At 41.7% G+C, this 15,449-nt stretch overlaps 1 protein-coding gene across 3 annotated transcripts in view; it reads right to left on the reverse strand.

The window, feature by feature from the left end:
- Positions 1 to 15,449, reverse strand: part of LOC138964444 (trichohyalin-like) — a 69,573-nt gene that overhangs the window by 8,000 nt on the left and 46,124 nt on the right. For 2 of the 3 annotated variants that reach the window (XM_070336399.1, XM_070336397.1), the window contains exons 43-49: positions 14,615 to 14,641; positions 12,321 to 12,391; positions 10,765 to 10,950; positions 10,138 to 10,284; positions 7,504 to 7,641; positions 6,692 to 6,796; positions 4,337 to 4,537 (exon numbers count right to left, since the gene is read on the reverse strand). In XM_070336399.1, coding sequence (XP_070192500.1) covers positions 4,337 to 4,537; positions 6,692 to 6,796; positions 7,504 to 7,641; positions 10,138 to 10,284; positions 10,765 to 10,950; positions 12,321 to 12,391; positions 14,615 to 14,641 — 875 coding nt within the window. The remainder of the gene's footprint in view (positions 1 to 4,336; positions 4,538 to 6,691; positions 6,797 to 7,503; positions 7,642 to 10,137; positions 10,285 to 10,764; positions 10,951 to 12,320; positions 12,392 to 14,614; positions 14,642 to 15,449) is intronic. The other variant, XM_070336398.1, reaches the window with a different exon arrangement.

The raw sequence follows: 15,449 nt of genomic DNA on the forward strand, positions 1-15,449 counted from the left end.
TTCTATTTATTGTTGATTTTATTTTTATTTTAAGGGTCATGTTAAACATTGTATGCAGTGTATTAAACACTCAATTAATGTAAATTATCTTTGTTTTTGTCTTGATTTGGGGATGTTAGTGGTCTAACCGTTTCCAATTTATTTGGATTGAATGCACTTGTGAAGGATCAATTTCTTAGTGGGTATAAAAACACAATGCTGCCCTGCATGCTAACCGGCATAACCGGCAGTAAGTATAAGTAAATAAATACACAAACAGCATCAATGAGTAGACAAAGGACTGGGTGGCCGAGTGGTAATTACGCACTTGCGCTCGGAAGCGAGAGGTTGCGAGTTCAACCCTGGGTCAGGGCGTTAGCAATTTTCTCCGCCCTTTCCTAACCTAGGTGGTGGGTTCAAGTGCTTAGTCTTTCGGATGAGACGATAAACCCAGGTCCCTTCGTGTACACTACATTGGGGTATGCACGTTAAAGATCCCACGATTGAAAAAAGGGTCTTTCCTGGCAAAATTGTATAGGCGTAGATAAAAAAATGTCCACCAAAATACCCGTGTGACATGGAATAATAGGCCGTGAAAGGTGGATGCAGCGCCTAAAGGCTGTTGATCTACTGGCCGATGTGAATGCGTGATATATTGTGTAAAAAATTCCATCTCACACGGCATTAATAGGTAACATGCGCCTTGAGTCGCCTTGTGTGGTGAGATACGTGCGCGATATAAATCCTCGTAAAATAAAATAACAAGAAGGGCAAAGCCCATACGACTCACATGCTTGACCTTGACCTTTACATGACCTTGACCTTCAGGGTCAAGGTTAAATAACTAAACCTAGCAATGACATCATACACTAAGAACTGCTTTACACATTTTTCCTACCAAAATACAAGGTCATGCAACACAAAGCTGTTAATTCAAGACATAGGAAGTACAATGGTGCTTATTGGCTCTTTCTACCATGAGATATGGTCACTTTTCGTTGTTCACTACCTTTATTTTGGTCACATTTCATAAGGGTCAAAGTGACCTTGACCTTGATCATATGTGACCAAATGTGTCTCATGATGAAAGCATAACATGTGCCCAACATAATTTTTAAGTTTGAAACAGTTATCTTCTTTAGCTGCATTATTTTAGTTATTCATGAGTGGGTGGGTGGAGGGGATGGGCTAGTTCTAACTATGCATTAGATTATAAAATTGTATTCTGTGTAGACCCTTCCACCAGCATCTTAGACCACTCTTTGTACATTTTCTTTTAATAGATGATTGTCATTTGTTTTACCTCATGTCTGCCCTGCGTGTGATGGTGTGATCGTGACTGCTGTAGTGTGGGCGTGTTGGTGTGTATGTCAGTGTATGTGTGGGCGTGTGTGTGTGTGTGTCAGTGTGTGTGTGGGAGTGTGTGTGTGCGTGATTTTACCAACACTACGCGAAATTCCTTGTGCTTTAAATGTTTTTAATGTCACTTGGCTCAATAAATACTGTATTCTGTATTCCATAGTTCAGGGTCAAGGTCACTTCAAAATATGTATACAATCCAACTTTGAAGAGCTCCTGTGACCTTGACCTTGAAGCAAGGTAAACCAAACTGGTATCAAAAGATGGGGCTTACTTTGCCCTATATATCATATATAGGTGAGGTATTCAATCTCAAAAACTTCAGAGAAAATGGGAAAAATGTGAAAAATAGCTGTTTTTTAGACAACATTTATGGCCCCTGCGACCTTGACCTTGAAGCAAGGTCAAGATGCTATGTATGTTTTTTGGGGCCTTGTCATCATACACCATCTTGCCAAATTTGGTACTGATAGACTGAATAGTGTCCAAGAAATATCCAACGTTAAAATTTTCCGGACGGATGTCCGGACGGACGGGGGGGACGGACGGACGGACGACTCGGGTGAGTACATAGACTCACTTTTGCTTCCATGTGAGTCAAAAATGCAGTGGAGCCATAACCATTCACAGCAACCAGTGAAATGTTAACCAACAGACAATGCAGAACCAGTAGATATGCAGATCTACATATGAGAAACTGTTTGTGTGTTTCCCATCTATTTATATAAATTGCATAAAATAAAAAATAAATTAAATAAAATAAATTTCTCCATCTTACTCTTACCATAATAGGTGTTCAAGTGTTTGTCATGCCCAGCTGCTTAACAAACCAAGAGTTAACCAGAATGCCTCACACACACATGGTCAGCATGAAAAGTCTCATTACTATTAGACAAAGTTCTGAATTATGTGCGTAAATCACCTGTGTTGATAACCCACAAACCATGTAAACCTGACATATAAAATGCCTTCTATATCCTCGCTAGTACTGCACCCAGAAAATCACCAAAGGTCCAAACAATTTGTGTGCACTACTAACCAATAAACAGTTACTGTGAAATCTTTCGTCCTTGTTGCTTATTTCCCTGAAACATTATTGCCATGTCTGCTATATGATATGGCAGTACTATCATCCACATTTCAATGTAAGATAATTGTATGTGTACTTCAAAACCACCTGAGTGTAGAACTGTAATACACACACACACACACACACACACACACACACACACACACACACACACACACACACACACCCACAGGCACACAAGCATGCATACACACACACTCACACACACACACAAACACATTGATTGGTAGTCAGATTAGTGGAACTGTACTCGCTTAGTCCCAGAAGAAAAATCCAGACCTTGAAATCAGAATGAATAAACCCAGAATAGAACAAAAGATAGTAAAAAGCTAGATTGCCTGGGTTTAAAACAGTTCAAGTGTCAAAACTGAGTCTAAGAGTGATCAAAGTATAGTTACTACTAAGGTGCTAAAACAGAAGAGCTCAGGAAAACAGTCCAGATTATACATATTTAATTACTGTGCCCTTCACAGGAAATATTCCAGTGTGTGTGGTGGTGTATATATGTGTGTGTGTGTGTGTGTGTGTGTACATGTGTGTGTGTGTGCGTGTGTGTGCACATGTGTGTGTGTGTGTCAGTACGTCCGTGTGTGTGCTTGTGTGTGTGTGTGTGTGTGTGTGTGTGTGCTTGTGTGTGTGAGTGTGAGCTTGTGTATGAGCATGTATGTGTGCAGAAAAGCTGCAACAGTATTTATATTTATTACTAAAAAGACAGGTAAAATGAGAAGTATGCCATTTGTGTTAAATTCTGAAAGTTGAACACATATGAAGAAAGAATTCCCAATACGGTCATCATCTACACACCAAGAAATGTGTTAGAAAAATACAGATGTATTTTGAAACATTTTAAAAAAGATCATCATTCAGATATAGTTTCAACCCAAAACTGTCCTAAATACACACTGTTCTGTATCTGAGTCTGGGAACAACTCCTGGCACAAAGAAAACGGGAGGTAATTTGTAAAAAGCATGCAGTTAAAATCTTAATACATTACATACTAATATGCCACACACACAAAACCTTTTCCAACTTCATTACTTTCTTAAATATTAATGCAACAGGCATCACTCACTCAAGTATGTATTCACAGCTCTTTCACACCGCGTGCACTTGCACTTGCAGGTGAACACTAAGTCATGGTTGCACACACAAGCAAGCTGCATAACTTGAGCAAACATATTCACTGATATACCCATTTTCCTTCCCACTCACACCCCCCCCCCCCCCTCTTCGCAACAATCATAGCAAACACACACAACACACCCAGATCACACACAAATATACAGGTGAACACATGGGTGAAAACACAAGCAAGCATGCATAATTTAAGCAAATACATCGACCGACACACCCACCTTTTTCCCACTCACACTCTTCTCCCAAGTCGCCCCCCCCCCCCCCTCCTCCCATCCTCTAAATTCCCCACTCCCCAACAAGCATTGCAAACACACCAACCACACCCCCTCCCCCACCCCTCACAAACACACACCATGAACCCTCCACCACCCTCACCAACCTCCCCTCCTCTCCCCATCACTACCCCTCCCCTCCCCTCCCCACCACATCACCAGCCACAACAACAACACTTACACACAAATTCTCACTCATCTTTACCTGAACTTTCTCTGCCTCTCTCTTAAAGTGTTCCTCCAGTGCCCAACATTCCCTCCCCTCCCCTGCCCTCCCCTGCCCTGCCCTGCCCTTCTCACCATCAGCCACAACAATGCTTTAACACACAAATTCTCACGCATCTTTACCTGCGCTTTCTTCGCCTCTCTCTTAAACTGGTCCTCTAGTGCCCAACCTCCCCCCCCTCCCCCCCCCCTCCCCCCCCCCTCCCTTCCCTTCCCCACACCACAATCAGCCACAATAACAACGCTTACGCACACATTCTCACTAATCTTTACCTGCACTTTCTTGGCCTCTCTCTTAAACTGTTCCTCCAGTGCCCGTGCCTTTTCCTCCATGGCCTCGTCCCCCTGTTCCAGCCCCTCATCAGAGTAGCCTTTGGAGCCAGGGGCGATCAAAGACTTGCGAGTCATCGTGCGCTCGTACTTCGCTCGCGTCACGCGCTCTTCAATCTGAGCCATCTGTCGCTTGTGTTCACCCTTGAAAAGAAAAAAGCAATCAATTAAAATACGTAAATAAAATGTATCAAGAGATAAATAAATAAATAAATTCATGAAGAGATCAATAAAAAGGTAGATAAATAAATACAAAAAGATAAAAATTGTTTCTACCCTGTCTTAAGAATACGGTCAGACCAATAAATAGGTAGATAAATCAATATATAAAGAAACAATAGTTTTAACCACGTCTTAAGAATGTGGTTACTGACCATTTTGCCATTCTGAAGCAGTCTGGCATTGTACTGTTTAGTACTGTAAGTCACTAAAAACTATAACAAGACGTGTGCCCGTGCCTATGTCTTAAGAACGTGGTTAATAACCTCCTTAGCCATTCTGGCATATATTTTAGTACTGTAAGTCACTAACAACTATAACAGGGCCTATACCCTGATCATCAACATTTTTAACGCTCCTTTTTCCCGTCCGAAAAGTTTGTAAACTTGTACATACTTAGGTTCAGCGCAAGCCCTCATTGAATTGGTCTGTATAGTGGAACACCCTTTTTAAGACCCTCCAATTTGAGACTTCTTACTTTTTTTAATACCTAGATTTTTCAGATTATCTGTCCATAACCCCTGTAAATTTACCTCTATTGTAAGACTCCCTCCTTTTAAGGGCCTAATTTTCTTAGATTTATGGAAGCCACTGTGTACTTCACCGTCACGGTTGGTTCCTTTGATTGCAGTGGACCCCCCCTTTTACGACCTTCAAAGATCTGAGAAAATCAGGTCTTAAAAAGGAGGGAGTCTGAAAATGGGGGTATATTTACTGAGGTTATGGGAAAAAAAATGAAGGAACAGGGTCTTAAAGGTCCTTGTCTACATTTTTATACCGAAATCGCCATTTGACCATTAAAATGCAGAGTCTATTATCTACAAATATCATCAATACACCCCCTTTCGATCAGGAAAGACGAAGCCAGTGTAGCCGTTTGAAAATTCATTGTAGTATTCCAGCGTAGTACTCATAGTAGGATATCCTTATTTGGAAAATGCCAAGCGCAAAACTCCTCTCAAATCCCGTGCATTTCGTGCGTTTAAAAAAAAGCGTGGACAGCGCTCCAGTGTCAAACTGTTGCTGCACTTGTTTGGGCGTGGCTATAAGCATAGTGACATGAATTTGATTGGTCAGTATTTTTAGGCAAAGCACATGTTCTCAGCAAACAGAAAACAAAATATTGGAAGCGTGAGTCACGCTACCCAAAAATAAAATCTTTTTTTACATATTTTTGTTTTCTATAACTTTTTTTCCCCATGGTTCATTCATCATCTGAAATAACTTTTTAGCGAAATCTAACCATAAGATTGTTGAAAACAAGAAGAGCAAACGCTCGATCGAGTCACTTTCGCAGTTCTGAATATTATATGAGGCATCAGATGGACAGGAAGAAATTGCTATTCACAACACAATGAGTCACGTTCACACAAAATTTGAGCCCGGTCACTTTTATAGTTTCCGAGAAAAGCCCAACGTTAAGTTGTGTGTTGCCGAACAGAAAAGGCTAGTTATCTCCCTTGTTTTTCTGATAACGTTCGTAAAAGGCTACAGATGTAAATACTTTGATGTAAAGAATAATCCTACAAAGTTTCAATCACATCCGATGAACTTTGTCAAAGATATAAAATGTCTAATTTTTCCTTTGACGCTGACCTGTGACCTTGAAAAAGGTCAAAGGTCAACGAAACCATCGTTAAAGTGTAGAGGTCATTGGAGGTCACGACTAAACAAAATATGAGCCCGATCGCTTTGATAGTTTCCTGTCAAAGATATAAAATGTCTAATTTTTCCTTTGACGCTGACCTGTGACCTTGAAAAAGGTCAAAGGTCAACGAAACCATCGTTAAAGTGTAGAGGTCATTGGAGGTCACGACTAAACAAAATATGAGCCCGATCGCTTTGATAGTTTCCGAGAAAAGTCCAACGTTAAGGTGGTGTCTACGGACGGCCGTCCGGCCAGCCGTCCGGACGGCCGGCCGGCCGGCCGGACAGACTAACACTGACCGATTACATAGAGTCACTTTTTCTCAAGTGACTCAAAAAAGCAAAAATGTAGACGACCACCTTTAAAAGGGAGGGAGTCTTAAATTGGGGGGGGGGGTTGTCTTAAAAAGGGGGGGGTTCCACTGTACTAACCTTCTTGGCCATTTCCAGAGACGTCTTCTGGCGCTCTCCCAGGCTGAACAGAGCTGCTGCCACATCCTCACGTTTGCCCTTACGCTCCTCGCGACGACGCATCAGCTGAAATCACACGAGCAATACCTTACAAGCAAATAAGAATTTAAGGTTCCCCCGAAAACGATATATGGCTGCCTGAATGGCGGAGTAAAAACGATCATACACGTAAAAGCGTGGGAGTTTCAGCACATGAACAAAGAAGAAGAAGAAGAATGTAAGGGATGTTGCCTGGATTTCGATTCTTCAGCAAATTTGCTGAAATGGCCAGAGAAGTTTTGGCAAGTCACCAAAGTTTTAGGAGATACTTAGCATTGCCTCCATCTTTTTCACTGAAAAGGTTTGGCAATTCTGCTGAAATCATGGCAAAGTTTTCTGCAACTTGAAATATTAGTTTTGGTGATTTGTGGGCACAAGGGTTAACTCTCACAGTCAATAATACAGAGATAAGAAAAGAACAGCAGTTTCATGACGAGCAGAGGACAGATCAACAACCATGATGGCTGGATTAAACGAGCAAAATGTATGCGTGTGTAAATAATATAACAATCAACTAGTTACCACAATCGTTTAAAGGAAGAAGAACATGATTACATTTCCAGCGGCATCCAGCAAAACGCCCATATCATTCCAGATCATTGACTGACCCCGACATGGACCTAACAAAATAAAACTCTATGAGTGATCCTCCACATTACGACCTTTCCACATATCCACCGAATTTGACTGACATTTTCAAACTTGTTGAGTAGAGGTACCACTGTACTACAAACCAATTCTTGCTGCTTCTGTCGCTGGGCAGAGTCAAAGTTCTGCTTCCTCAATTGTTGCTCAACCAGTTTGTTGTAGATGGCCTGTTTCTCATCTTCCGACACGTCTTTGTTGATCTTCGTCTTCTCACGTCGCATTCCCTACAACAAAAAGACAGAACCTGAAGGTGAAGGCAACTGTGTTTGTTTGTTTGCTTAACGCCCAGCCGACCACGAAGGGCCATATCAGGGCGGTGCTGCTTTTGACATTTAACGTGCGCCACACACAAGACAGAAGTCGCAGCACAGGCTTCATGTCTCACCCAGTCACATTATTCTGACACCGGACCAACCAGTCCTAGCACTAACCCCATAATGCCAGACGCCAGGCGGAGCAGCCACTAGATTGCCAATTTTAAAGTCTTAGGTATGACCCGGCCGGGGTTCGAACCTACGACCTCCCGATCACGGGGCGGACGCCTTACCACTAGGCCAACTGGGCCACTGTGTAATTCTTTGATTCAAACCAAAGCACAAATAATCCGCACACCAGACCTGTTTACCCACACTTTGACTTTGGTGTACTTTTCACCGAGATTCAGCGTATTTTCAAAATATTGAGGGTATTTTGCAACTCACAAGAAACGTTCATGAGCTATTGCTTCAAGGACAGCAATAACATTGTCCGTTTTCAAAAGTGGAACTTTTTGGCTTTACTGCTTTTTGCTTCGACATTTTCGTCAACGTGCTGGACTCGACAACAACAATGGCGACAGATAAAAACTGCACTTATCACGTCTCACGTGATTATATTGACCAATCGTCAAAGCTGGATTTTATCCACTGGGCTATCGCGAGAACAGGTTTGACAACCTACTTTCGATTTCTTCTCCTTCTTCTTCCATTTAGTGATCACGATCAAACTTGATATTTTTTACGATCGTCTTATTTTTTTCTCTCCAAACGTATTGGTCGTATCCTTGGCAACTTTGCGTACAAAATACGGCGAAATCGTATGGGTCAACAGGTCTGACACACAAATAATCCACACACACAAAAAGTGAAGAGTCAGTCTTAATCCTCAGAAGACCAGCGATCTAAGTGCGGACAAACAAACAAAACAAACAGAGAGAGTGAAACCTACACCCCCACCCCCCCCCCACCCCAAATATATATATAATAAGCATATGAGTGTTGCAAACACCAACATTTTTAGTTTACAGCCACCCTGCTGAAAATGTCTGTTTTAGTGCTCATCATCCCTTCATTGCAGTTACCACTGTATTCTCAACGCCACCAAATCTCTCGTTACCCTCCATGGATCTCTTCATTTCTTCAGTTTCCCTTTCACGAAAGGAAACCTATAATGAAGAGACCCTTTTTTGCTGCTCCCAAAGGTGTCATCTCACCACACCTACCATTATACAATCAAACCTGCCCTGGCGATCACCTCTCGATAACAACCACCTGCCCACAACGACCAGATCCCTGGCAAGTGTTTTTTTCTACATACAGTCGAACTCGCTTAAGACGAATCACTGGGGATCGGAAAAAAAGTTCGTCTTAACCAAAATTCGTATTAAAAAAATTGATCGATTTTTATTTTTATTTTTTTTTAATTTTTTTTTAAGTCTTGTACATTTTATGGTGTTTCAATTTGTTTCTTTCGCAACTTTCATGCTGCTTCACGTTTAGACAATAAAGTGACATATTCAGTTACATGTTCATGTGTGTCTCATGTTGAGTGATGATTGTTGAGTTTGAGTGAGAGTGAGCACACAGATGTTTCATCCAGTTGTTACGTTTTTGGTCACACACACGCACACACTGACACTGTCCACATTCGCGGTGTTCCTATCATTTGTCCGGAATCACTTACCTTGGCGACAGGTAGCAAACCTTGGCCAATTTAGTTTTTTTTGTTTTTGTTGCAACATGATGTTCAAATCCAAATCGAAAGCACTGACTGACTGATAAACTATCGCGAACCGGCGAACGCAAACGTTGAGAGTGTGGTTTCCCTTGTCCAAGGGAAACCACTCTGGCATCTATATTTTTTGGCAATGGCTTCCGTTCAAAACATTGATGTTTCGTTTTTGGTATTCGCGAAGGAAATAAACGTCAGTCAGTCATTCATGTTCAGTGTCTGAGCTATCAATCACTTTGATTCTAAATTTGAAATTGTTTTGTGAGTACAGTGTAATCAGTTTAACTTTATTCAGTGATCGGTTGAGCAATGGTTCAAGCAGTCGACGCAAGGGAAGACTTTGACACATGTATTCAAACTTCTCAAATTCCCATGATATGTCGATCTCGGGACGAGTTTAAAGATTTCGTCATAAGCGTGAGTAAATTACAGACATTATGCATGCTTGGGAATCCAAAAAGTGCTCGTTATAAGCATAAATTCGTTACAAAGAATTCGTTTTAAGCATTTTTTTTAAGCATGAAGAAAGAGGTATTCAGTTGGGAACTTAAAACTAATACGTTATAAGTCAAAATTCGTAACTAGCGTGTTCGTTTTAAGTGGGTTCGACTGTATTTCATCTTTCCTTAGCACCAACCTGCCTATAGCAACCACTTTTGGTCGGTTCCTTGGGTGGTCGTTATAGACAGGTACAACTGTGTTTTACATGTACAAAACTTCCCACTCCTCACCATTGAGCTAGTGGTGCTCATGGAATCAGAGCAGGGCACTCCGTCGTAACCTGGCATGGGAGACGACTCCATTCGCAGTTCTTCCTGTCTGGAGTCCAGCGCTGCTTGTTTGCGTGCCTCCCGTCTCTGCTGGAGTCTTTCTTGTAGCTGAAAGTTGAGACGCAATGTTTAATGAGTGTTTCCTTTCTGACATGTCTCTAAGGGAAGCTGTTCATATTTTTCTCTCTCATTGTTTTGTGTTTTGACGTGACACTGGTAGAAATGGCAGGCAGCCCTGTATAAGAAAAAATCTACAGCAAGAAGGAGTCTTCTTCTTCTGTATCTCACATTTCGCAGGATTCCATGCATAGGTCTTCACTGCACATCACCTGACCTCATGCAAACACCCCCTACCACTACCTAAGCACAAGTCAAAATCGAATCAAATCAAATTAACTTTATTATATGTAACTCCAACATGAGAAATTCCAGTGGTGAGGTAAGTTTGCTGAATGTTTCAGTACTCTGCTCAAGACTTTCCATTTGTTTCAGCATCTGAACAGTTCTTTCAGTCTTGATAGCCCATCTTACTACTTGTCTGAATTAATCCAAACCATACCTTCAGGCCTACATTCTCCGGAGTCTTACCAGTGACTTCTGGTTTCCTCGCTCGGTGCTGGCCCTGTCAGAAGCAGCCTGGTGCTGACTCTCTGCCTTTTTCAGCATCTGAACGACGGCTTCCGCCTCAAAGTCGCGGTCTGTCTGGCGCCGACGCCTGGCTTCCAGCCTCTGCATCACCTCAGTGCGCTGTCGCTCCATGTCTGTCTTCAGTTGCTGTTGGGTTAAAGCAGAGTGCAATGTAAGACATTTGGCTTAATTTCATTTTCATAACTTTATTGTCCCATCGCTGGGAAATTCGGGTCACTTCCTCTCAGTGGAAAGCTAGCAGCAACAGAGTGTTTTGGTGTAATCAGCCACCTGCACTTATGGCAGAAAGAACAAGGTCTTTTATGTGCCACAGTGGTGACACGGGAATGGAACATGGATACCGTCTCTGAGTCGGCACATAAAGTTGACGCGTGTCCGTCCCGGCCGGGATTCGAACCCGTGACCCTAGGACCACAAGTCCAGTGCTCTACCAACTGAGCTACCGGGTCCCCTTAAAAGGGGTGCACATTACATCGAAAGTTATCTAACCTAGTGTGACAGGGTGACGCGGTAGTCTCCCTTCACAGCAGGCTCTACAGAGTTGTTTGCCAGCGAAGAGCAAAAGCTATTTATAGTAGCTCAATGTTTCTTCTACGTCGCCAGCTAGACACCTGTCAATTGTAGAGTTCTGTTTGTGATAGGGTCTGGCTGCTGCTGTCTACTTGTATGCTCTTGGAAACCTTTGCGATTTTGTTTGTTTGTTTGTTTGCTTAACGCCCAGCCGACCACGAAGGGCCATATCAGGGCGGTGCTGCTTTGACATATAACGTGCGCCACACACAAGACAGAAGTCGCAGCACAGGCTTCATGTCTCACCCAGTCACATTATTTTGACACCGGACCAACCAGTCCTAGCACTAACCCCATAATGCCAGACGCCAGGCGGAGCAGTCACTAGATTGCCAATTTTAAAGTCTTAGGTATGACCCGGCCGGGGTTCGAACCCACGACCTCCCGCTCACTGGGCGGACGCCTTACCACTAGACCACCGTGTAAAAAAACTTTGCGAACCCATAGCAGTTTTTGTAGGGCTATTAAGTTAGCTCTAAAATTCTCAACCCTGTTTGACTCACTGGCTTTGCCTCTGAAGGTGATTGTCGTGCTTCATGCACTAGGTTAAACTAAGCAGAATTCAGAGTAAAAACACTAAAGTGCTTTGTTGCACAGGGCATATGATAACAATTGTGGTCTGTTTAGACACATTTAGAACTATTCATCATAGTTCTGGGCAAGGGAAGAGGGTGCAAAAGTAAATTGAAAGCAATGTCTTCAGTTTTATTGCGTCCCTTTCGTGAAAGAATAAAATGTATGGTGCAAGGAAAGAAATTTAAACAAACAAGCAAGGTAAGTTATAGGAACGTGTAATTGTGACAAAACAAAACGATACAGTCACTGATCTTCAATCGTTGGCGCAAGGGAAGCAATTGGCCAATTTTTGCTACAAGTGTCACACCGACTGATTAAAGACTCAGCAACACAAACACACAAAGACTCACCTGTTTCTTGGCTGCATGCTGTGCTTCCAGTTCCCGCAGCATTGCTTCGGCGTCCACACCATCTCCCTTAGCTGTGAAAAAACATGGACATGTTTTGATAAAGATAATGCACGTAGATCAACAAGAAAAAAACTGAACAGAAAAACTACCACTTCAAAAAGAGAATGGAGACAACACCATTTTATTATCCTGCTGTCCTTTGACTAGAAACGTTTTACAGTCCAAAATAAATGCATAATTTCTGCTCCAAAATATTTTTTCATTTGGTCAGTTTGTGCTACTCTAGGTTTCACTCTTAAGCTGTTCAACATTTGCTGATCATTAGCATGTTGCGCTATAAGTTCACAATATAAAGAAAACCAGAAACAAAGACCTTTAACTAAACAGATTGTATTTCAAGGGGAATGAAAGAGAGAAAAATGTAACTCAAAGCAAGCCTGATAATAAATGCATATTTATAATGAAACAAAGAGACAGCATTGTACTGGCAGAATATCGCATAACCACAAAATTATATTCACTCCAGGCCCCAAGACTGGAAACATTCCAGTTCTCATCGTGACAGAACAAGCACAACAAAAGAGAGTACAGTGGAACCTCCTTTTACGACACCTTTTTTCAGTCCCCACTCCCCCCCCCCTACCCATTTCAGACTCCCTTCCTGTTTACGACCCTGTTTTGCTCTGATTTCCTTTTCATAATCTTTGTAAATGTACCTCTATGTTTAAAAAGACTGATTTTTAAAAAAAAAAGCCAATTACCAGGGGGGTTCCACGTACTGTACAACAACAAATCATCAAGTCAAAGAAAAGTACCTGAGACTTTACAGAAGACAGTCACATCAAAAACAAAAAGATGAGATCTCTGATATATTCTACACACACACGTCTTAATTCCTACTAATATGAAAATGCATGCTCCAGGCAAAGCTGTACACACTTTTTTTGTTAAAGCATGCTTCACACACACACACACAAAAAAAGTGTCACACATGCATAAGATTTGTCTATATGATAAAGCAGTTGGACATCCGATGAATTTCAAACCTGAAATGAAAGTGAACAAGAAGAGCAAACGCTCGATCGAGTCACTTTCGCAGTTCTGAATATTATATGAGGCATCAGATGGACAGGAAGAAATTGCTATTCACAACACAATGAGTCACGTTCACATAAAATTTGAGCCCGGTCACTTTTATAGTTTCCGAGAAAAGCCCAACGTTAAGTTGTGTGTTGCCGAACAGAAAAGGCTAGTTATCTCCCTTGTTTTTCTGATAACGTTCGTAAAAGGCTACAGATGTAAATACTTTGATGTAAAGAATAATCCTACAAAGTTTCAATCACATCCGATGAACTTTGTCAAAGATATAAAATGTCTAATTTTTCCTTTGACGCTGACCTGTGACCTTGAAAAAGGTCAAAGGTCAACGAAACCATCGTTAAAGTGTAGAGGTCATTGGAGGTCACGACTAAACAAAATATGAGCCCGATCGCTTTGATAGTTTCCGAGAAAAGTCCAACGTTAAGGTGGTGTCTACGGTCGGCCGGCCGGATGGCCGGCCGGACAGACTAACACTGACCGATTACATAGAGTCACTTTTTCTCAAGTGACTCAAAAACCACAGCATAACGTGCTCACATGCAACAGTTCGAGTGCTTTCGTGCATTCAAAAATATTTTCAACGAGTCTCATTAAACGTAATGAGTTTTTAAATCTCTCAGCGATGTTCATACCTCAAGCGATGCAACCGGAAGTGCTCTTTTACATGAAAAAAACCAATAATGGTACTCTTCCGTTGTCAAGCGATAATCAGTGTAAACATTCTACTCGCTAGTGGCAACAACAAACATTGCGTAGCTTAGTTCGTCACTTTGCCGCTTTCGTGCATTCAGAAATATTTTCAACAAAAACACTCAGCGATTCAAAAAAGTTAGAACGCTAAAGATAAGTGAAGAAGAAAAGGAAGTTCACAGAGATACCCGTCCCTGCTTTCTGACCCCTCTTTCTGTCATTCTATCTTCTTAACATGCCCCCCCCCCAAGTTCTCAGAGAAACCTGTCCCTTCTCTCTGAAGTTCTATCTTCCTCACATAACCCCCCCCCCCCCCCCCCCCAATTCTGACTTCAATCGGAAGGCATTAATCTCAAATAGTAGAAAACTGCCTTGATCTCGAGAAAGAGAAAAGAAAGTAGCTGAACAGAATGAATCAGAATAGAAAGCGTTGGAAATCAGGAGATTCATAAACCATGCATGTTAAGTTCACACAGTACACAAACCACAACTCCAATGTATACCTGATAACCTGTTGCTTGATACACCAACTACAGAACCAAAGCATATATTCATTAAACCAAAACTAATTCCAACCTGAACCAAAGATAACATTTAAAATGCAGATTAAAAAATATGTTTCACAGGTTTGTAAAAAAATCAAAGATAATATCAACACACACAAACATTATGATTACACAGTAAAAGTCCTTCCAAAAAAATATCAGAATTCTAACATCAAAAACATAACAGCCAATTTCACCTCATTCTATACAAAATATATGTACCACACAAAAACAAATAAATTCATTTTTGATGTTTTATTTGAGCTTGAAAATCGTCTTTGCTCAGAATATTCAAATAGAATCCAGAGTTTTGGGGCAAAATAAATACATTGGGAATCAATTAACGGGACTGGGTGGCCGAGTGGTAACGCACTTGCGCTCGGAAGCGAGAGGTTGCGTGTTCAGGCCTGGGTCAGGCAGCAATTTTCTCCCCCCTTTCCTAACCTAGGTGGTGGGTTCAAGTGCTAGTCTTTCGGATGAGACGAAAAACCGAGGTCCCTTCGTGTACACTACATTGGGGTGTGCACGTTAAAGATCCCACGATTGACAAAAGGGTCTTTCCTGGCAAAATTGTATAGGCATAGATAAAAATGTCCATCAAATACCCGTGGGACTTGGAATAAAGTTAAAAAAATTCCATCTCACACGGCATTAAGTCTCAGGAAACATGAATACACGCATGCAGGAAAAAAAAATATGGGTAGCGCCGTATGTATGGCAGCTCGCTTTCCCCGGGGAGAAAGCAGCCCGAATTTCCATGAGGGTAACCTCACTGGACTGTAAATCTTATCCA

This window comes from Littorina saxatilis, linkage group LG4 (genome assembly GCF_037325665.1).
Source record: "Littorina saxatilis isolate snail1 linkage group LG4, US_GU_Lsax_2.0, whole genome shotgun sequence".
NCBI classification, from domain to species: domain Eukaryota; kingdom Metazoa; phylum Mollusca; class Gastropoda; order Littorinimorpha; family Littorinidae; genus Littorina; species Littorina saxatilis.